This window comes from Doryrhamphus excisus, linkage group LG5, assembly GCF_037039965.1.
Source record: "Doryrhamphus excisus strain RoL-2023G ecotype Guam linkage group LG5, RoL_Dexc_Guam_v1.1, whole genome shotgun sequence".
NCBI lineage: Eukaryota > Metazoa > Chordata > Actinopteri > Syngnathiformes > Syngnathidae > Doryrhamphus > Doryrhamphus excisus.
In genome coordinates, this window is record NC_136361.1 from 12,365,767 (window position 1) to 12,387,831 (window position 22,065).

The following is a 22,065-nucleotide window of genomic DNA, read 5'->3' on the forward strand; positions in this document are numbered from 1 at the left end:
CCAGTGAGGGGAAAATCAAAGATGGCTGCATCATTGATCACGACCCAGCTTTTGTCATTAATGTGTTCGATGGCATTGGCAGAGGCCGCGCACACAACGCCACATCCGACACGCACGGCGGATGAGAGGATGTTGAAGGAAGCACGTTTGCACCCAAGAATTGACCATTAATGCACTTTTTCTGGGGATTTATCAGCTACCGCAGCAAAAAGGACTGTTGGCACAGCCATTAGCACACAAAGTACTGTACATGCAAAGTTCTACCAAGAAGTTCTTTAAAGTAATTGACAGAACACTCCACAGAGAAAAGTATGGAGACACAGCACACTTCCTTGATCTGGAACGTCTCCTAATGCTTCCGTCCATATGACAGCCTCATGCTCCTCAATCAGTGTTACACTTATGATTGTCCCCTAGTGGCCAATGATAACAACAAACTGCATCTTTCCATCCAGAGTTGAAGAACGGCATTCCAGTTCTGAACGTGAACCATGGCTCTGGAACATTGACCTTGCAGCTGCCACCTATGTCCAACGTCGCCGACCGCCGTTGGCATCGCCTTGACGTCATCAGCGATGGCAAGGTCAGGTGAATTCACTTCTTTATTGGTCTTATTTTACCAATGAGGCACTTTTGGGATATATTTTTTATTTAATTAAGACACAAATGATGCAATGTTAGGCTGCACGGCGGACGAGTGGTTAGCACGCAGACCTCACAGCTAGGAGACCAGGTTTCAATTCCACCCCCAGCCATCTCTGTGTGGAGTTTGCATGTTCTCCTCGTGCATATGTGGGTTTTTTCCGGGTACTCCGGTTTCCTCCCACATTCCAAAAACATGCTAGGTTAATTGGCGACTCCAAATTGTCCATAGGTATGAATGTGAGTGTGAATGGTTGTTTGTCTATATGTGCCCTGTGATTGGCTGGCCACCAGTCCAGGGTGTACCCTGCCTCTCGCCCAAAGACAGCTGGGATAGGCTCCAGCAACGCCTGCGACTCCCGTGAGGATAAGCGGTAGAAAATGAATGAATAAATGAATGAATGATGCGATGTTGACTATTTTAGGTGTTTCTGCTGTGTATTGGAGGGTAGAACATCAGCAAACCACCTTGTAAAAGCTCAAGCAGCTCTGAGCACTTATGCCTTATGTAACAAGTCACTAATGTGTGTGTGCAGGCTGTGCAGCTGGTCCTGGATCAGTGTTTGGGGGTGCCGGTGACTGAGCTGGAGGGTATCAGCGGAGATGTTCCAGAACCAGACGAGTCTAGCTGTAGAGTTGCAGGACAGACCCCCGGGAACGAGAGGTATAGGAACAGAACGCTGTCAACACGATATAAGGTCACACGCGGTTGACTTAGCGCTGTTGGCTCACTGCTGCCTCAAAAGGAACAATGTGATATTGCAACACTTTAGCTTCTTCTTCCATCTCCTCCTAAGGTATCTAAACGTCTATCAGCCTCTTCAGCTGGGCGGCATGAAGGAGGGTTCTCCTCTGCAACGTTATCAAAATTTCTCCGGCTGCATCCGCAACCTGGTGGTGGACAGTCAGGTTAGCAAGACGCCATTTGACACAAGATGATGAGCTTTGTTGCTGTGTATACATGTATGTGTATACACACATATGTTCACGTATGTGTATACACACATATATACACGTGTGTGTATACACATATATACATGTATGTGTATACACACATATATATTCACGTATGTTTATACACACATACGCATATACACGCGTGTGTATACACATATATATACGTGTGTGTATACACACATATGTACACGTATGTGTATACACACATATGTACACGTATGTGTATACACACATATACACGTACACACACATATACACGTACACACATATACACGTACACACATATATACACGTATGTGTATACACACATATGTACACGTATGTGTATACACACATACAGTGAAGAAAATAAGTATTTGAACACCCTGCTATTTTGCTATTTCTCCCACTTAGAAATCATGGAGGGGTCTGAAATTTTCATCGTAGGTGCATGTCCACTGTGAGAGAGATAAACTAAAAAGAAAAATCCAGAAATCACAATGCATGATTTTTTAACAATTTATTTGTGTGATACAGCTGCAAATAAGTATTTGAACACCTGAGAAAATGAATGTTAATATTTGGTACAGTAGCCTTTGTTTGCTATTACAGAGGTCAAACGTTTCCTGTAGTTTTTCACCAGGTTTGCACACACTGCAGGAGGGATCTTGGCCCACTCCTCCACACAGATCTTCTCTAGATCAGTCAGGTTTCTGGGCTGTCGCTGAGAAACACGGAGTTTGAGCTCCCTCCAAAGATTTTCGATTGGGTTCAGGTCTGGAGACTGGCTGGGCCATGCTAGAACCTTGATATGCTTCTTACGGAGCCACTCCTTGGTTTTCCTGGCTGTGTGCTTCGGGTCGTTGTCGTGTTGGAAGACCCAGCCACGACCCATCTTCAATGCTCTGACAGAGGGAAGGAGGTTGTTCCCCAAAATCTCACAATACACGGCCCCAGTCATCCTCTCTTTAATGCAGTGCACTCGTCCTGTCCCATGTGCAGAAAAACACCCCCAAAGCATGATGCTACCACCCCCATGCTTCACAGTAGGGATGGTGTTCTTCGGATTGTACTCTTCATTCTTCTTCCTCCAAACACGCTTATTGGAATTATGACCAAAAAGTTCTATTTTGGTCTCATCTGACCATAAAACTTTCTCCCATGACTCCTCTGTATCATCCAAATGGTCATATGCAAACTTAAGACGGGCCTTGACATGTGCTGGTTTAAGCAGGGGAACCTTTCGTGCCATGCATGATTTCACATCATGACGTCTTAGTGTATTACCTACAGTAACCTTGGAAACGGTGGTCCCAGCTCTTTTCAGGTCATTGACCAAGTCCTGTCGTGTAGTTCTGGGCTGATTCCTCACCTTTCTTAGAATCATTGAGACCCCACGAGGTGATATCTTGCATGGGGCTCCACTCCGATTGAGATTGACCGTCATGTTTAGCTTCTTCCATTTTCTAATGATAGCTCCAACAGTGGACCTTTTTTCACCAAGCTGCTTGGTAATTGCTCCGTAGCCCTTTCCAGCCTTGTGGAGGTGTACAATTTTGTCTCTGGTGTCTTTGGACAGCTCTTTGGTCTTCGCCATGTTACAAGTTAAAGTCTTACTGATTGTATGGGGTGGACAGGTGTCTTTATGCAGCTAACGACCTCAAACAGGTGCATCTGATTCAGGATGATACATGGAGTGCAGGTGGACTTCTAATGGGCAGACTAACAGGTCTTTCAGGGTCAGAATTCTAGATGATACACAGGTGTTCAAATACTTATTTGGAGCTGTATCACACAAATAAATTGTTAAAAAATCATGCATTGTGATTTCTGGATTTTTCTTTTTAGTTTATCTCTCTCACAGTGGACATGCACCTACGATGAAAATTTCAGACCCCTCCATGATTTCTAAGTGGGAGAAATAGCAAAATAGCAGGGTGTTCAAATACTTATTTTCTTCACTGTATATACACGTACACACATATATACACGTACACACATATATACACGTATGTGTATACACGCATATATATACACGTATGTGTATAAACACATATACACGTATGTGTATACACGCATATATACACGTATGTGTATACGTTTTGGACATGTGGAACTGTGAATTGATTTATGTGATGTATTCCATTGTAACCTGATGCATGTTCAAATCATATTAAACCATTAGCATTATCTGTGTGTCTCTCACTCTCAGGTGTACGACCTGGCATCACCCGGCGAGAGCGTGAACAGCACCCCAGGGTGCAAGATGACAGACGGCGTGTGTGTGACGGCAGCGGGCCCATCCTGCGGCGTCCACGCATCCTGCCTGGCCGACTGGGGGGCCTTCAGTTGCGAATGTCACCCCGGATACAGCGGACACAAGTGCGACACAGGTTTGTGTGCGCGTGTATGGTCTTGAACTTCGAGTCCATAACGCTGTCCGCCTCCTGACTAAAGCCACATGTCCGTTCAGTGGTTCCAGAGTTCTCTTTGGACTCAAACAGTGTGCTGAGGTTCCACCTTCGAGGAGGCAGCAACAACCGCCGCACCAACATCCAGCTGCTCTTGCGTACCCGCTCCACCTCGGGTACCTTGGTCTCCGTGATGTCCCGGGAGGCCAGCGAGTACATTGTGCTGGAGGTGAACCCCACCCCACACACACACAAAAAAATGAACATAAGAAGTGTGTTCAAATACGGAAAGTGAAACTGATGCTGTCATCCTCCAGGTCGCAGACGGCCACCTAGCAGCTCGGGTCAATCTCGGCGACGGCGCCCACACGGCGAGACTCCCAAGTCAGCGTGTGGACATCGGTCAGTGGGTCCTTGTCAGCCTTCAACGACATGACAACCTCTTTACCCTGCGGCTGGAGAAAGGCGGGGGCTCGCGGGAGGTCCAGGTGTGCCTGGGGAGTCACAGAGAGCTGGTGGTGGACCCAGCCAGCATCACGGTGGGCAACGGACCCAACGATGCAGACGACACGGACTTTCAGGGTGAGTAGCCATGTCCATCACACTAAAGCCCCTCATGGTGGAAGAGCCAGGATGAAACCCAACATCGCCACCCCCAGGTTGCATGCGGGACATCCGCTTTAACGGGCGGGCGCTACCTCTGGATGGCCAAAACGGTGACCTTGTAACCGTGCTGGAGAGGCGGGGCGTCACTCAGGGCTGCCTCAGCAACGCCTGCCGAGCGCAGCCCTGCCGAAGCCCTCTGCGATGCGTCGACCTGTGGAGGAAACACCAGTGCAGGTCAACACACACAATGATGTCACTATAACGCCACAATATACGTTTCATCATAAGACACACGCCCCTACACTCTTCAAGTGCGCTGCTCACTCATCATCTCGTCCCGCAGGTGCCCCGGCGGTCAGGTGACGTTGACGGATGAGTCGGGCGAGCAGCGCTGCGTGCCGTCGCCCTGCAGTCCGGCCTCTTGTCGCAACGGCGGCGTCTGCCAGGCATTCTCGCCGGACAGCTACCGCTGCCGCTGTCTGGAGGGGTTCAGGGGTCGGCGCTGCGAGCTGGGCCAGGTCAGAGGTCACCGTTTGGCCACCCTCAGCCCCAGCTCCATCCTGGCCATCAGCATGTGTCTGCTGGTCTTCTTTGGTGAGTCCATCAGCGCCACTCATGCACTCATGCACATACGCCCCCTAGTGACAGTGAGCAGTATGGAGATGACATCGGAGTAAGCTGATTGGATGCTTAGTAAGCGCTGTCGTCTTCTGGAAATTCCAATAATCCAACAGATGCCTTGTGGCCTTCATGCAATTATTTAATCGAACACACACACACACAATTACATCAGCGATCACCTCAAAAGACCTTTTGTCCCGCGTCATGGATCAATACGATGTCCATTAGCTCCAATCTTGCATTGACAAACATCACAGAGCAGAACATGGCCGACCGATTACACTGCTGTGTGTGTGTGTGTGTGTGTCACGTCCATGTAAGATCTGATAAATGACACGACTTCATTTCCCATCATTGCTTCCCACCTGAATGACGTAACTCTCCTTAAGCATCCGTATGAATATTTGATGTTTTTACTGTCCAGTCGTTGTTGTTTTATTGACAGAGCAGCACTTTGTGTCCGTTGTTTGTGTTCAGGGAAGTAATGTGTGTCAAAGTGCTGAGTCAGCCGCTGCAAAATGGCTCCACGGAGCATCTTTAATGAGCCGCCGCTTCAGGAAGGAAATCAAACGTGTCCCAGCGGCGATTAACACAGCCATGCTTGTTTGTCCTTTGTGTGTGTGCATGTGTGTGTGTGTGTGTGCAGCCGTGCTGGTGGCAGTGACGGTGTGGAACCAGAAAGGCAGCCATAACCAGTTCCGGAAGCGAGGCGTTTACCACATCCCAGCTGAACACGAGAGCTGGGAGGACATCCGAGAGAACATCCTCAACTACAACGAGGAGGGAGGTGGCGAGCAAGACCAGGTGACGCCCACGCACACTGATGCACGTGCACCCATCGATCACATGATGTCCGCTTTGACCTTTGCCCCTTTCCTTCCAGAATGTCTATGACATCACGGAGCTGAAGCGTCCGCTGTGTTCCAGCCTGTCGCAGTCATCGTCATGCACCACGGCGCCACTCATCAAGTCTTCGCCGGGCTCGCAGGAGGAGGTGCACCCGTCCAGCTCCTCCTGCAGCTCTGGCGCCCCCTACCTCAGTATCCCGCATCACCATCATCATCATCATCACTACCACACGCAGCAGCAGCACGGCAGCAAGGAGACGGAGCCTAGCGAGTCCACGCCGCACACCCACGTGGACTTTAAGAGCTACGTGGCGCGCATCCTCTGGGAGGCGGACAACGACAGCGACGCCCTCCCGCCGGATGTTTTCCACGTGTGGTGCGTTGAGGGTTCAGGCACGCCGGCAGGAAGCCTCAGCTCACTGGGTTCGCTGGAGTCGCACCATCCCGGCGAGGACGACGTTGGAGGAGGGACGCCGTATGAGAGGCTGTCACGCTGGGGGCCCAAATTCAAGACGCTGAGCGAGATGTACGACCGCCCCCAGCTGACACTGACGTACGACGAGGCGCTGGCTTACATGCACACCAGCGGCCATCATCAACACCACTAGGGCGTGCCACACTGCCACCCAGGTGTGTTGGTCCAGTAAGAAAAGACAATTTGCGGACGCTTTTTTCGAATTGGCGAGCAACACCTCCTCATCATGGCGTCATTTTTTTATTTCACAAATAATAAAAGAAACACAAATGTGAAGCCTCACTTTGCTGGAACCTACCAGAAGGTTTCTATGCTGCTGCCTTAAGAATGTACTTAAAAGCCAACATGCGGTGACTTGTTGGTTTGGTTCCTCCGCCGACCACACGGGCGCCACGTTAGCAAGACAGAACAATTCAATTATTCTTAGCTCGAGTATTTGCCAAGGAGATGAACTGCTCAGACTCAAACAACACGTGAACGTGAACATCATCTCCTGGTGTCTCCTCCATGCTTTTCACACAACCTTCTTGCCACGGCACACGTTGCTGTGCTCCCTCTAGTGGTGAGGGCAGGGACGTGTTCAATGTCCGGCACCTGCAGAAGCATGTGATTGACATTGAAATCATTACATGTTACCTTTATTTTATTGTTCTGGTTCTCAAGATTGTTTTTTTTTTTTATTGACTCCAAGCTATGCACCTACAGTGAAGAAAATAAGTATTTGAACACCCTGCTATTTTGCTATTTCTCCCACTTAGAAATCATGGAGGGGTCTGAAATTTTCATCGTAGGTGCATGTCCACTGTGAGAGAGATAAACTAAAAAGAAAAATCCAGAAATCACAATGCATGATTTTTTAACAATTTATTTGTGTGATACAGCTGCAAATAAGTATTTGAACACCTGTGTATCATCTAGAATTCTGACCCTGAAAGACCTGTTAGTCTGCCCATTAGAAGTCCACCTGCACTCCATGTATCATCCTGAATCAGATGCACCTGTTTGAGGTCGTTAGCTGCATAAAGACACCTGTCCACCCCATACAATCAGTAAGACTTTAACTTGTAACATGGCGAAGACCAAAGAGCTGTCCAAAGACACCAGAGACAAAATTGTACACCTCCACAAGGCTGGAAAGGGCTACGGAGCAATTACCAAGCAGCTTGGTGAAAAAAGGTCCACTGTTGGAGCTATCATTAGAAAATGGAAGAAGCTAAACATGACGGTCAATCTCAATCGGAGTGGAGCCCCATGCAAGATATCACCTCGTGGGGTCTCAATGATTCTAAGAAAGGTGAGGAATCAGCCCAGAACTACACGACAGGACTTGGTCAATGACCTGAAAAGAGCTGGGACCACCGTTTCCAAGGTTACTGTAGGTAATACACTAAGACGTCATGATGTGAAATCATGCATGGCACGAAAGGTTCCCCTGCTTAAACCAGCACATGTCAAGGCCCGTCTTAAGTTTGCATATGACCATTTGGATGATACAGAGGAGTCATGGGAGAAAGTTTTATGGTCAGATGAGACCAAAATAGAACTTTTTGGTCATAATTCCAATAAGCGTGTTTGGAGGAAGAAGAATGAAGAGTACAATCCGAAGAACACCATCCCTACTGTGAAGCATGGGGGTGGTAGCATCATGCTTTGGGGGTGTTTTTCTGCACATGGGACAGGACGAGTGCACTGCATTAAAGAGAGGATGACTGGGGCCGTGTATTGTGAGATTTTGGGGAACAACCTCCTTCCCTCTGTCAGAGCATTGAAGATGGGTCGTGGCTGGGTCTTCCAACACGACAACGACCCGAAGCACACAGCCAGGAAAACCAAGGAGTGGCTCCGTAAGAAGCATATCAAGGTTCTAGCATGGCCCAGCCAGTCTCCAGACCTGAACCCAATCGAAAATCTTTGGAGGGAGCTCAAACTCCGTGTTTCTCAGCGACAGCCCAGAAACCTGACTGATCTAGAGAAGATCTGTGTGGAGGAGTGGGCCAAGATCCCTCCTGCAGTGTGTGCAAACCTGGTGAAAAACTACAGGAAACGTTTGACCTCTGTAATAGCAAACAAAGGCTACTGTACCAAATATTAACATTCATTTTCTCAGGTGTTCAAATACTTATTTGCAGCTGTATCACACAAATAAATTGTTAAAAAATCATGCATTGTGATTTCTGGATTTTTCTTTTTAGTTTATCTCTCTCACAGTGGACATGCACCTACGATGAAAATTTCAGACCCCTCCATGATTTCTAAGTGGGAGAAATAGCAAAATAGCAGGGTGTTCAAATACTTATTTTCTTCACTGTATTTGAAAGAACGTTCATCATGTTTCACTTGTTTTGTGTGTTTTTTTCACTTCAGAAAGTCTCCAGTTGTATGATATGATGTAAATATGAATATTTTTTAACAACCTGACACGGGATCTAACTTTTGTATATGAATTTGAATAAAAATGGCTTTTCCCCGAAAATCACATGCACATACTGCAACTTTGTTGATATCACAGATTTTTTTTTTCTTTCTTCCACAGAGTCCATTACATGTTTTATTTGGCTTTGTATTCACATCGGATGCCCTTCCTGATGCAACCCCCTCATTTTGTATTGGTCCCCTGGCCCTTGGCACTGTCTGCACCACTGTCTTGTACCATTCCACCACATTTCTCTTCAAAAAAGGGCTATTTAAAGCATGTTTTAAACTCTATGCAGTACTTTAGACAGCATCATTCCATCCACTTTCTATACCCCTTATCCTATAATATGCTGGAGCCTATTCCAGCTGTCTTTGGGCGAGAGGCGGGGTACACTCTGGAGTGGTGCTTTAGAGACATGTTTTGTTTATTATAATGTGATTATTTTAACTAACGCTGATCATTTCACCGAGTCTGCAGCACTTGGGGTCTTTAAAATGCTATTTTATTACGTCAAGTTTATCAAGATGCTAATCAGGATGTAGCCACAGTGCCACCTTGTGGACAGTTTGTGTAGGGAAAGGGTATGGATGCATTACCGTAATAACAGCCACGGAAACAAAAAAAATAATGATTAAAGTAATTAAATGCATGTTCTGTAAAATACATTTTTAATGTAATTATAAAATAACTCCAAAATGACCTTACACATGTACATGAACATTGACTTTTAAATTCATAGACACACAAAATTTGTTTAACACAACAGCAGAGGTTTGTGCTAAACATTACTATCTTTAAAAGAGCACACAGCCGTCTTTGCTAGCTGTTGTATTGATAGCAAAGTCATGTTTTTATTATTTATAGTTAATTAGTTTTAGTTAGCTTAATAGGAGATTTTAAAAGGAAACTAGAAAATTCCCGCGGAAATTTTGACGGACTGGCCACCTGTGCTGTGAACCTCGGGCCCGGTGTGCCAACGGCTACTGCGGTAGCACCTAGCAAGAAAGCCTCAAGTACGGAAAAGGTTGATGCAGTCCCATAGTGTCCCCACATCATGCCAAGTGTGTATTTGCCTTTAAACTTGAGTAAATTAGCTAAAATGCTAACATGATAACGGCTACCGTGCTAACACGTAGCAAAACAGCCTCAGGTCCTGAAAAGTTTGGGGCAGTCCTGCAGTGTCCCCACATCATGCCATGTGTGTATTTTCCTTTAGACATGAGTAAATTAGCTAAAATGCTAACATGCTAACAGTCATCATGCTAGCACCTAGCAAGAGGGCCTCAAGTTTAGAAAGTACCAAGGTTGTCCTATAACCTCCCCACATCGTGACATGTGCTTAGTAGCCTTTAGGCGTGAGTAAATTAGCTTAAATGCTAACATGCTAACAGTCATCATGCTAGCACTTAGCAAGAGAGCCTTACGTTAAAAAGTGCCTGGGTTGTCCTGTAACCTCCCTAAATCATGCCATGTGTGTATTATCCTTTAGACATGAGTAAATTACCTTAAATGCTAACATGCTAACGGCTACCCTGCTAGCACCTAGCAAGATGGCCTCAAGTTTAGAAACTACAAAGATTGTCCTATAACCTCCCTACATCATGCCATGTGTGTATTTGCCTTTAGTATTGAGTATTGAGTGGTTGTAAAGTGTAACACACATATGGATGGATGGATGGATGGATGGATGGATGGATGGATGGATGGATGGATAGATAGATAGATAGATAGATAGATAGATAGATAGATAGATAGATAGATAGATAGATAGATAGATAGATAGATAGATAGATAGATAGATAGATAGATAGATAGATAGATAGATAGATAGATAGATAGATAGATAGATAGATAGATAGATAGATAGATAGATAGATAGATAGATAGATAGATAGATAGATGTTTTGATAGATTTGTTCTAAGGTGGAAAAATAGAAAGTAAGAAGAACATTCATTTGTCTTTTTTCCTCCTTTGTCCGTCTCTTATGGGAACGTGACCTGTGACCCTTACACCCCCATCCAGGCAGGACACATAGATGGGCGTTGAGTTGATGTATAATGAGTTTGGCGTGGGCATCTGTATCGCCTTTGTGTCTCTGTGAGGACAACTTGTTCCCTGCATACACTTGCACATGTTTGGGAAAATAAAATGTGCACGTTCTCTCATCTAGAGCAGTGATTTTCAACCACTGTGCCGCGGCACACTAGTGTGCCGTGAGAGATCGTCAGGTGTGCCGTGAGAAATTATCCAGTATCACTTTTTTTTTAATAAAGCGGTAGAAAATGAATGAATAATATTTATTAATCATTTTCTACAAATACTATGTCATTGTCGAGTGTCCGTGCTGTAAAGACTGGCAGAGTAATGTAATATTCGTCCGTGTGGCAACACGGAGCTGATTGGCTCGTTCCTCGAATAGAATTAGTGATGCACTTGAGAAGTCGTGGTGACAGTCATGGAGAAGTTTTTAAAAAGGACAACTGCAAACTCCGAACTGGGCCCTGGACAAGATTCTGACCCGGAGGAAGGTCCTAGTATGAGTGGTGGGAAAAAGAAAGCAAAGACGGTGAGCTCAAGGCAATAGCTATCTTTCGTTTGGATTTACCTTCACCGGGGATGAGACGACACCTATTCCATTGTGCCTGGTATGTGGCGAGAAGCTATCCAACAATGCCATGGTGCCAAGCAAGCTTAAACGCCATCTCCAAACGAAACACCCGTCGCTTCAAAACAAGCCAATGGACTATTTTGTTCGCCTGTGTGTTAACACAGCGAAACAGGCAACGTTTATGAGAAAAACCACAAAGGTAAATGAGAAAGCGCTCAAAGCTAGTTACCTAGTTGCCGAACTCGTTGCAAAATCCAAAAAGTCGCACACTGTGGCAGAGACATTAATACTACATGCCTGTAAAGCCATTGTCAACGAGATGCTTGGCCCTGACGCGGTTAAAGACATCGCTAAAGTCCCGCTCTCTGATAACACAATTGCCAGGCGTATTGATGACATGTCGACAGACACTGAAAGCCATGTTTTGGAAAAGATACGCATTGGTAGGAAATTTGCGTTGCAAGTGGACGAGTCTACAGATATTAGTGGACATTCTCAGCTTGGCCAATGTGCGTTTTGTGGATGGAGATACGATTAGAGAAAACTTCCTATTTTGCAAGGCACTGCCAGAAAAAACAACTGGAGAGGAAATTTTTCGGGTCACATCGGAATATCTTGACCAGGGAGGACTTACGTGGGAAAACTGCACAAGTGTTTGCACTGATGGAGCTGCAGCCATGGTCGGGCGCACCAAAGGCTTCGTGAGTCGAGTGAAGGAAAGAAACCCAGGTCTGATTGTTACGCACTGTTTTTTGCACCGTGAGGCCCTCGTCGCTAAGACTTTACCAGCAGAACTGGTTCCTGTGTTGGATGATGTGGTGCGCATAGTGAACTTTGTAAAGACACGACCTCTGAAAAGCCGGATATTCGCATCTCTGTGTGAGGAAATGGGAGCGGAGCATAAAGCCTTATTGCTCCATACAGAGGTCCGATGGCTGTCGCAAGGTAAGGTGCTGACCCGTGTGTATGAGCTGCGAGAGGAACTTAAAATGTTTCGAACAAATGAGAGGTCTGATTACTCAAATCTGTTTGCAAGTGATGAGTGGTGCGCAAAGCTGGCATACCTGGCTGATATATTTCATCATCTGAACTGAACACAAGGATGCAGGGTCGAAATGAAAACCTGCTTACAAGCACAGATAAAGTAAATGGATTCCGTTTAAAGGTGCACCTCTGGCAACAACATGTGCAACGTGCCAACCTGGAGATGTTCCCACTGACAGAGAAACAGCAAAGTCCCACTGCTGCACTGTGTGAAGTAATAGGTAAACATCTGAAAAGTCTTGAGGAGAAGTTGTCATTTTATTTCTCTTCAGCCTCCACTGAATGCTTTGACTGGGTTAGGGACCCATACAGCTCAGCATCAGTTGTTGGAAAGGACATGACTTTACAAGAGCAGGAACTAACTGAACTGAAACAGGATCGTAGTTTAAAACTAAGATTTTCTGATCTTCCTTTGGACAGTTTTTGGTTGACTGCTGCAAAGGAGTTCCCCATTGTGGCCAATAAAGCTGTTCTGACATTGCTCCCATTTTCCACAACATAGTATCTGTGTGAGCTGAGCTTTTCAAGCCCAACTGCTATAAAAACTAAAAACAGAGAGAGACTAAGAGCTGTTGAAGAAGAGCTTCGTGTGTGTCTTTCTTCCATTCCTGCTCGGATATCGGCTTTGTGTTCATCTAAACAGGCCCAGGTTTCACACTGACTGAGTACAAATAAATTACGAAATTATATTGTAATTAAATATACTGTGCAGTGTCATTTTGTAATATTTTTGGTTAGTGGTGTGCCGCAAAAATTTTCCAATGTAAAAAATGTGCCGTGGCTCAAAAAAGGTTGAAAAACACTGATCTAGAGTATGTTGCCGTTCATCTTTTATTTTGCACCACTTTTGTATGGGATTCTATCCGCTAAGGAAGTGTCGGGTGAGAGTCCCTTTGTGACTCAAAGTGTCATGGTGACCACTTTTAGTGTGAACGTGAAAGTTGAGGGATAGAAATTGACTCATCGTTCAGCAAAAGCCCAAGGAAAGTGTTGTTTTCAACTTTGTCCTCACTATTATAATCACATAGCTATGCAGGAAAGTGTATGTGTGTGTGTGTACTAAGGCCATGCATTCCCAGGCCAACACAATAGCTTCACTACAGGGGCTAGAGGGGGGGGGGGTATTCTTTCTCCCCAATCTTCCTATATATGGCACACATACACACACTCGCAGGTCAATAGTGTATATACAGTACAATACTATGAATTGCATGATTGCTGCTCCCTGGTGGCCGCTTTGATTATTTCTCAAAGCGAGCCAAATGATACCCAAGTCAAATAAGGCAAATAAAGAAGTTCACTGGAGAAGGACGCTAATGCTAACGAGCTAAGACGAAACTTTTCTTCCGTATTTGCACGAGAATGTTTGCACGTGATAGTGCTTACCGAAAGTATTCACACTAAACTGAGAACCCAACACCCCACCCAGCTCACACTCACACACACAAATAAAGTCCTGACTTTTTATTATCATGTTAAATGTTATCTCACACACCTTTATGCGTATAAGTGCCAGATGAAAACCTTAAAGTTAATCGTGTGCTTGATAAATGTGCCAACACTAACAATTAGGAGGTTTCTTAGAGGAAAATAGTTGTTTTGGGTGAAGCAAAAATGTTCAAGATGTCAAAAATAGATGAATGTCTGAATGTCCTGACCATGTTAAACAGTTTGATGTTGGAATGGCTTGAATTGAGAAACCTGGACATATGAAAGAAATCTTACAAGAGGAAGTGGTGTAACGTGCAAATTTTTAAAAATAGTCAGTTTAATCCCAACTAAGTGGGATAGTTTCATGGACTTGCTGAAATCAGTTGAGACATATGAAAATGGTAAAAGTTTGAAAACTGATACATTCATTTTTAATGGGGAAAAATGTGGAATTTCATTGCATAAACAGACCCATTTGAGTTCATTTAGAATTTATTTTTCATCTGTGTGTACAACATTGCAGTATAAAAGATTGAAAATTCATCATTAGAAAAAATGGATCTATGTACACAAACATTCTTTAGCATGTAAATGGTTGGAGTCGAAGGCACAAACGCACGTCACCGTACAGCAACATCATAAATAGCCACCAAGCTCAACTCATCCCTCGCTCCCAGATTTTAAACTCTTTTCAATAAATACAAGCACACGAGTGGAAGTAGGCGGGCATCCTACTTGGGTCAAGTTTCCAGGAATGAAACAGGAAAAATAGAGCAATAACACTTGTCGCCATGGCGATGAGTCCACGAGAGAGCTGCGTGTTCCCATACTGATGATGGGATGATCCAGAGAACATTCACAGTGGAATGATGTAGTGAAGGAGCACCAGGATGTGTTACATCCTCCTGAAGATGAAAAAGTCTTTCACAAAACCAAAAATCTCATTTTGTGTTTAAATAAAAACAAAAATTTCAAAAGCTAGATGTCTTGGTCAGAGAGGTCCTGCTCAGTGATTGGCTGGTTTCTCTGTGCTACTGGGCGGAGTCAACATGGGCGTCATGGCGACAGGTGACAGTGGACAGTCGGTGCTGTCTGTGTGCCGGTCCTGGGATTTCCTCTGAGGAAGTGAAAAGTCAACGTCAGACAGGTAGCAGATGGAAAAAGAAAAAACCTTTCTTTGGCGACGCTCACCAGGAGGTCCAAGTAGGTGACGTGTGTCTGGATGTTGTGTCTGTCCTCTGCTTTGACCTTAGGGAAGGTCTTGAGCTCAGGTTTGGGTTCTGAACGCAACGTGTCCACAAAGGGACTCATCCACCGCACGCAGGGGGAAACGCTCTCCCACGTCAGGCCTGCCAGGAACAACACTGTCAGCGCTCAGAAAGTACAAAGTCCGAACGAGCACAAACGCATCTGGACTTCTCCCCTACCTGACACTTTGTTCACCACATCGAAGGTGGAGAAGTGGCAGAAGGCGGCGGCGGCGAGGACGCTGTAGCTGAAGTCCAGCGAACTGATGTCCATCATGCACAAGTCCAACAACTGAAACACCATCAGGTCAAAATGTCACGGGAGGGTTCAAAGTGTACATTTTTATCGCAAATGTTGATCTGAAATCAGAGGAGGCCTTGTACAAAATATGCATCCATGTTTGCGTGTCTGCAATACAGTCAAACTTCACTGTTACCGTGTGATTCTGTTTGACAGAAGTTTTTGTACACTGACTTGGGTTTTGTACAGTTTTGCATATTTTTTATTGCGTGCAACTGCTACATAACCTGCCATGGGTCCAAAGAAAGCCATGAGTGGCAGCAATTCAATAAAGGTGAGAAACATTATTGAATTCCATCTTCAATTCCGTCTGTGCCAACAGTTAGCTACATCTTTTCATTATTTTCTATTGTTTTCTACATTCATTCATTCATTCATTTTCTACCGCTTTTCCTCACGTGGGTTGCGGGGGTGCTGGAGCCTATCCCAGCTGTCTTCGGGCGAGAGGCGGGGTACACCCTGGACTGGTCGCCAGCCAATCGCAGGGCACATATAGACAAACAACCATTCACACTCACATTCATACCTATGGACAATTTGGAGTAGCCAATTAACCTAGCATGTTTTTGGAATGTGGGAGGAAACCGGAATACCCAGAGAAAACCCACGCATGCACGGGGAGAACATGCAAACTCCACACAGACATGGCCGAGGGTGGAATTGAACCCTGGTCTCCTAGCTGAGGTCTGCGTGCTAACCATTCATCCGCCGTGCCGCCCTGTTTTCCACATGTAAAACTATAATTGTTCTCTATAAAAATGTGTTTATGTACAGATCCAGTGCAGAGTCAGGAAGTTTCTGAAGTGGGTGATATTATCACGTTTTCAACTTTTATGCAGCGATCGTGATTTGACCCGACAAAATCTTATGTAAGTTTGATCAAGTGTATAATTTTCTGTGTAAAAGTATATTACATCACATCACCGTAGCTAATGCGTGGCCTATTCATATAATAACTCTCATTATGTAGCACTTATACACAATTGACTTGGTGGGCCGCATCAATAGGATGGACTTGAATCCACTCATATGATGCTGTATAAATAGCAGTTGCTGTCCGCTACTAACAAAGTGCAGCGAGTTAAAAACAGTGTTAGATGACAATGTGGTCATGTTACCTGCGTGATCTGGATGTACGTCTCCTGTGAGAACTGAGGGACCAGGAAGTTATCTCCATCTTTCTGGGCCTCCACCTGAGCGTAGAGCTTGAGCCAGGAAATGGGAGTCTCCGGACAGAGAGTCCAGTCCAATGCCTGCACCAGACAAATTGATTGCTTTTAGTCAGTCTCCAAAAGACTCAACTAACACCAGAAAAAGTATTTGCTCGAGGGGTCTGAATAGTTGGATAAATACTGTATAGAATACTCAATACTGATCCAGGCGAGGGTGAACAAGTAGCCCCAAATATATTTGTGGCGGGCCATCAAAAATGAATGGAAGGGAAACCCTGGATTCATTAAAGTACCTTAAGGATGTGAAGCTCCGTGCACTGGATGTCCCACGTGTCACACGCTCCGTCCGTCACGTAGGCAAACTCGCCGATTTTGGGAGGGTAGATCTCCTGTAAGAAAGTCCGCTGTCAAATACTCCAAGCCCCACCTTCACATTCTAATTTTGTGTATGTTTTATTCATTTCTATGTATAAATGTCATCGTCCTTGCCGGACCTTACAGGAAGAACAGCAGAAAGGCCAGCGAGACAATGAGGATTCTAATTATTTTATTCCTAAGTATCATTTTCTTGGTGTGTAAAAGCAAGAATATTGTGATTCATAAGAATATTGTTTGGCCTTTTGCATTTTTTGTGCATCCAAATCCATCCATTTATCTTCTACACTGTTTATCCTCACCAACTGAGGCAGGGTACACACTGGACTGTTTCACACTCACATTCATACCTATGGACAACTTAAGAGTCGCCAACCGGAGTACCCGGAGAAAACCCACGCGCACACATGGCGAGTCAGCAACATGTAGGGTGCTTTGTTTGGGCACTTCATTCCAAAGAACAATACAAAAATTGTGGCGGAAATTTCCGTTGAAAACTGAGGTTTGACGTTATAGTTTAAATCACTTAATGGGAGGTGAAATGTTCATTCATTTTCTACCGCTTTTTCCTCACGAGGGTCGTGGGGGATGCTGGAGCCTATCCCAGCTGTCTATGGGCGAGAGGCGGGGTACACCCTGGAATGGTCGCCAGCCAATCACAAGGCACATATAGACAAACAACCATTCACACTCACATTCATACCTATGGACAATTTGGAGTCGCCAATTAACCTAGCATGTTTTTGGAATGTGGGAGGAAAAAACCCACGCATGCACGGGGAGAACATGCAAACTCCACACAGAGATGGCCGAGGGTGGAATTGAACCCTCGTCTCCTAGCTGTGAGGTCTGCGTGCTAACCACTAGACCGCCGTGCCACCCGGGATGTGAAATGTATAGTATATAATTGATTATAGTTCCTACTCTAGTCCTTTTATTCTATTTACTTTAGTGGTGTTTAATAATAATTTTAAAAAGTGAGTTCAGACTCACCTCTATTTTGGAGGCAATGAAGAGCGCCGTGATGCCGATGAGCTGCAGGTAGTCCTTGTTGACGTCCTCCTGAGTCAGCATGAAGCGGTCAAAGTAGTCTTGAGCCAAATACGCCGTCTGGCGGTGGAGGCAGTACACCTCGCTCACCTGTACCGCAACAAACAAAATGTAAAAGCGTCTCCCCAGGGGCTCATTCTCCTGTGCGGTGCGCTCCTCACCTCCAGCAGCCAGTCAAGGAGGATGGCCCTCATGCTGGGCTGCAGTTTAGGGTGCCGCTGCATGTAGCTCTTATCGTGAACGTACGTCAGCTCCTTGTTGAGCATCTTGATCCACACATCATCTGAGCTGGCCCAGCTGCAATGCGACAACAAGTCTTAATTTGAGAACACAGGAGACATGAGGAAGCACGACGCTTGGGCGGCGGCCTACCTGAGGACAGGGAGGGGCGAGGACTTGATGAAGAGGTTCTTGAACCGGTACTGCTTGAAGCTGGATGGGTCTGCGGGCTCCAGTTCTTTGTGGGGCGTTTCAATGAGGACACACGGGCTGGTACCATCCTCGGACCAGCACTTCTACAAATACACAAAAAGTTTGAGGTTAACTTATTTGTCATGTGTACCTCCTTTGTTACATTTCATTTGGACCAGATTGTGATAAGTAAAAGTAGGATTCCTTATTTCTAATCGGAATCATTTGATTAGAGCATAAAAATTCTGTTTACCATCCTCTAAATGCAGCTTTTAACATTATTACAACCCTCTAGACATAGAGAAAATAAGCACTTTAAGAACAAATAATCATGCTTGTGTTGCTGTTAATGTTGTAATAATGAAAATTTGAATGGCAATTTTCTTGTTTTGCATTGAGATTGCAAATTTTTTAAGAATTTTAAGCCTTAAAGCTGACATGTGGTCGCTCCATCATGTTGTGTGCCTCCATGTTAGTCATCTAGGAAGCTATGAGACTTATATTTTCCTCATTTATCTGTAAAAGTGCTTTTTACTTGAAACCAGAAATGCATTGCATCTATATCTATATTACAGTAAACAAATGACCATGTTCACTTTGCATAACAAAAGATGGAAGACTCCCCACAACATTGCAAATTATTAAAATTGATGATTACGTCAACCCCACCCCAACAGAAATTGATTGCAGTCCTGTGGGAACTACTCGTATCAACAGAGTACACAATGGGTGCTAATAACATGTAAAAGACACAAACCTGAATTTCATAGCTTTGTTTCTTGGCGGCAGGTTGTGTCTTCTTCTTGGAGGACTACCAGAGGAACAAACAAGTGAGCCAAGTTGAAAAACACACATTAGCACAACTGTCTGTACAATATAAAGATTGTTATAGTAACATGTGTTAATATTTATGCATACTGTGTACAAAGACAAGACAACCAACCTCAGACTTTCTTTTCCTCAGCAGAGCCTTGACGGGGGGTTCTGGTGTGTTGGAGTCTCTGGCTTGCAGAGTGATGCGACCGCTGAGAACAAACACATATTTTGTTATTATTATTACAACTTATAAAGACTTAAAGCTCATTGGACGCACAGACAGCTGCCTTGAACATGGCTGACATGTGGACACGTTTTAATAATGTGATAATGGTGTCACCACACCCCGACCACCACCCTAATCCTCTCAAACACAGAGGGGTGGGTGGGAGACACACGGACACATCCCCCGTCCCCCCTCCTTCAAGACCGACACAAACAGCACCAGGTGCTCACCTGCGTCTGGACATGGTTCTGATTGGACTTGGTGTTCTGCTGCAAAGACAGGAAAGAGACACAAAAAGTCAGTCGGGCAAATTTTGTTGACGGTGGATGACGGGGGTCTTCAGAAGAGGTCACATCCCAGTGCCATAAACCCCAATCATCACATATGTGCTAAGCTTCAACTCATCTTATACTTGACTCATTTAAGAGTGACAAATACAAGTAAATAATGGTCTAAAAAAACACTCACAGAAACACCCAGAAGTAGCATACTTTAGTCCACTCCTGATCTTGTATATGATCGTGAATGAGCTACTGTGCATACAGTTGTTATAAAGCTACAATGACTATAAGATCTGAAAACAGATCATTTAAACGTAATGAGATGTAAGGTTGTAATGTGAGTATAGTAGCAATGTGTTTTGAGTAAGAGTCTAACAAAGTCCACTGAGCCAACAGGAGGAGGGGGTTGCTCTTCCCTCGCTTACAAACAAAAAAAACTCACAAAATACCTCATTTAAAAGCCTTCTTTTCGCCTTAAAGGGTTCCTCGAACCTTTCCAAATAGCTCTCGGGTGGTTTTAGCAAGGGAAAATTGCCAAAATGTGAACTTTAAGCAAGAATTGAATCGCAAAGACGCGCCAATTTCAGCAGCGCTAAGCGGGAGTGGAACGCAGCGCTCGTCCTCTTCTGAGGACACAAACTTGGGCAGAAAAACCACAAAATGGACCCCTATTCATCATTTATCATCACCAACAGCTATATCAAAGCCCCGACACCCGTTAAACGGACACTTGGTCTTGTCTGAATGCAGTTTGCTGTGTTTAAAAGCGAGTGGATGGAGGCTAACAGTTTGGAGGGAAGCTACTGTAATTAGCCAAGCTGCTAACTGGGTCAACAATGCTAACTATGGATTAACAACTCTAAAAACCACAATAGAACACCTTCATTATTCTTACTACATTCTGTTTACAAGAAAAATAGGTGGTAGTGAATTAAAAGATAACTTTGGAGAGCTCCATTGAGTCAGAAAACTGGTCTTTGTGTTCCAACATGTAAACCCCCATTAAAAATGAAAGTTCTCCCGATCCAAAGTAAAAACATGGCATGCAGCGTACAGGCACATTATCGTAGAAGTGTAAAAGCACTAACTAAACTGCCCATTTCCAAGTTAAAGCGCGCTCAAAGCTGCAATCCCTCGTCCGTCCACATTTCAAACAGTCAGCGAAAACCACGACAGAAGAAAAAGTGTTTCGCCTCATAAAGCAATAAAAGCAACCGTCAACGTCTCCTGTTAGAAACAAGAAGTATTAAAATAAGTGTACATGTATAAAAAAAAAAGAGCTCCTCCGTGAGAGCTTCTTACCTCCTGAGTGAAGAATGAATGAATGGATCAGCTGTGGCGCCGGCGCCAATCCTTATATCCGTCTGAGACTGCCGCGCGCATCTGCGCATGCGCTTTCCCGGTTCAACCACTCGCGCTAAATGTTTGAAAATGAGCGGAAATCTCCACAAACGAGCAACGCCGAGAGGTTCTCATGGACGCCGAAAAGCAGCTCCAATAATGCACGCACTCAACGAAAGCACACAGTGTCTAACTCATCGACCTTTTGTTTGGTTTCACTGGACACAGCGTTCATTTCGAACGGTGAACGTATCTCATGGTGATTTTTGATGTTAATACAGAATTCTGTGTGTTCCGGTTGAATTTAAACGACGGGTATTTTACCCTACAATCGTCCGGTGCACACAATACTCAGTGGCATTATCATAAAGTGACGTTTTTCATCATTTTTCACCCGCGCCAGAGGAACTTCCGCGTTCTGGGCCCGCCCGAGGGAGGAGTCAGGGCGACGTTCGGCCAATGGGAGCACGAGCATGGCGGGTCACGTGCCTCCTTCCTGGGAGAATGTAAACAGGCGAGCACGTGGTGCAGCTGTCAAACATGTCAACAAAGTCTCACGTGAAAGGAAGGACGTAATAGCAACTTTATATCAAATACTACACTTTTATAATGACACTTTGCCACTAATTGAGCCCTTTAATTATGCACTCACATATAATTACTTTTATAACAGAAATTTACCACGGTCAGCCATTATGGTTAATTATGCATTTACAATGTAACTTAACTATTATAGTGTCTATCGGTACATCATGTTTTCATAGTTTAAGGCATTGTAATAACTCAATACATATAGCATGAGCCCA

General features: G+C 44.8%; 2 protein-coding genes across 3 annotated transcripts in view; one reads left to right on the forward strand and one right to left on the reverse strand.

Annotated features, from left to right (window-relative positions):
* Nucleotides 1-7,235, forward strand: part of LOC131105307 (neural-cadherin) — an 88,371-nt gene extending 81,136 nt beyond the window's left edge. Inside the window, exons 25-34 of the mRNA XM_058053294.2 lie at nt 456-583; nt 1,179-1,306; nt 1,440-1,551; nt 3,791-3,971; nt 4,052-4,218; nt 4,307-4,571; nt 4,649-4,829; nt 4,939-5,189; nt 5,863-6,020; nt 6,100-7,235. Of these exons, the coding sequence (XP_057909277.2) occupies nt 456-583; nt 1,179-1,306; nt 1,440-1,551; nt 3,791-3,971; nt 4,052-4,218; nt 4,307-4,571; nt 4,649-4,829; nt 4,939-5,189; nt 5,863-6,020; nt 6,100-6,672 (2,144 nt within the window). The 3' untranslated portion in view covers nt 6,673-7,235. The remainder of the gene's footprint in view (nt 1-455; nt 584-1,178; nt 1,307-1,439; nt 1,552-3,790; nt 3,972-4,051; nt 4,219-4,306; nt 4,572-4,648; nt 4,830-4,938; nt 5,190-5,862; nt 6,021-6,099) is intronic.
* A 7,289-nt stretch (nt 7,236-14,524) lies between these two features.
* Nucleotides 14,525-21,822, reverse strand: ccne2 (cyclin E2). Of its 2 annotated transcripts, none has more exons than XM_058053404.2 (12): nt 21,221-21,822; nt 19,868-19,906; nt 19,539-19,620; nt 19,353-19,406; nt 18,557-18,699; nt 18,346-18,481; nt 18,128-18,274; nt 17,053-17,148; nt 16,706-16,840; nt 15,467-15,578; nt 15,231-15,388; nt 14,525-15,156 (listed from the first exon to the last, which is right to left on the reverse strand). In XM_058053404.2, the coding sequence occupies exons 1-12, from the start codon at nt 21,307-21,309 to the stop codon at nt 15,046-15,048; spliced, it is 1,302 nt and encodes a 433-aa protein (XP_057909387.2). In that variant the 5' UTR covers nt 21,310-21,822; the 3' UTR covers nt 14,525-15,045. The 2 variants fall into 2 exon arrangements, with proteins under 2 accessions (XP_057909387.2, XP_057909388.2); XM_058053405.2 differs by lacking the exon at nt 21,221-21,822 and adding an exon at nt 20,368-20,640.
* Nucleotides 21,823-22,065: the final 243 nt, after the last annotated feature.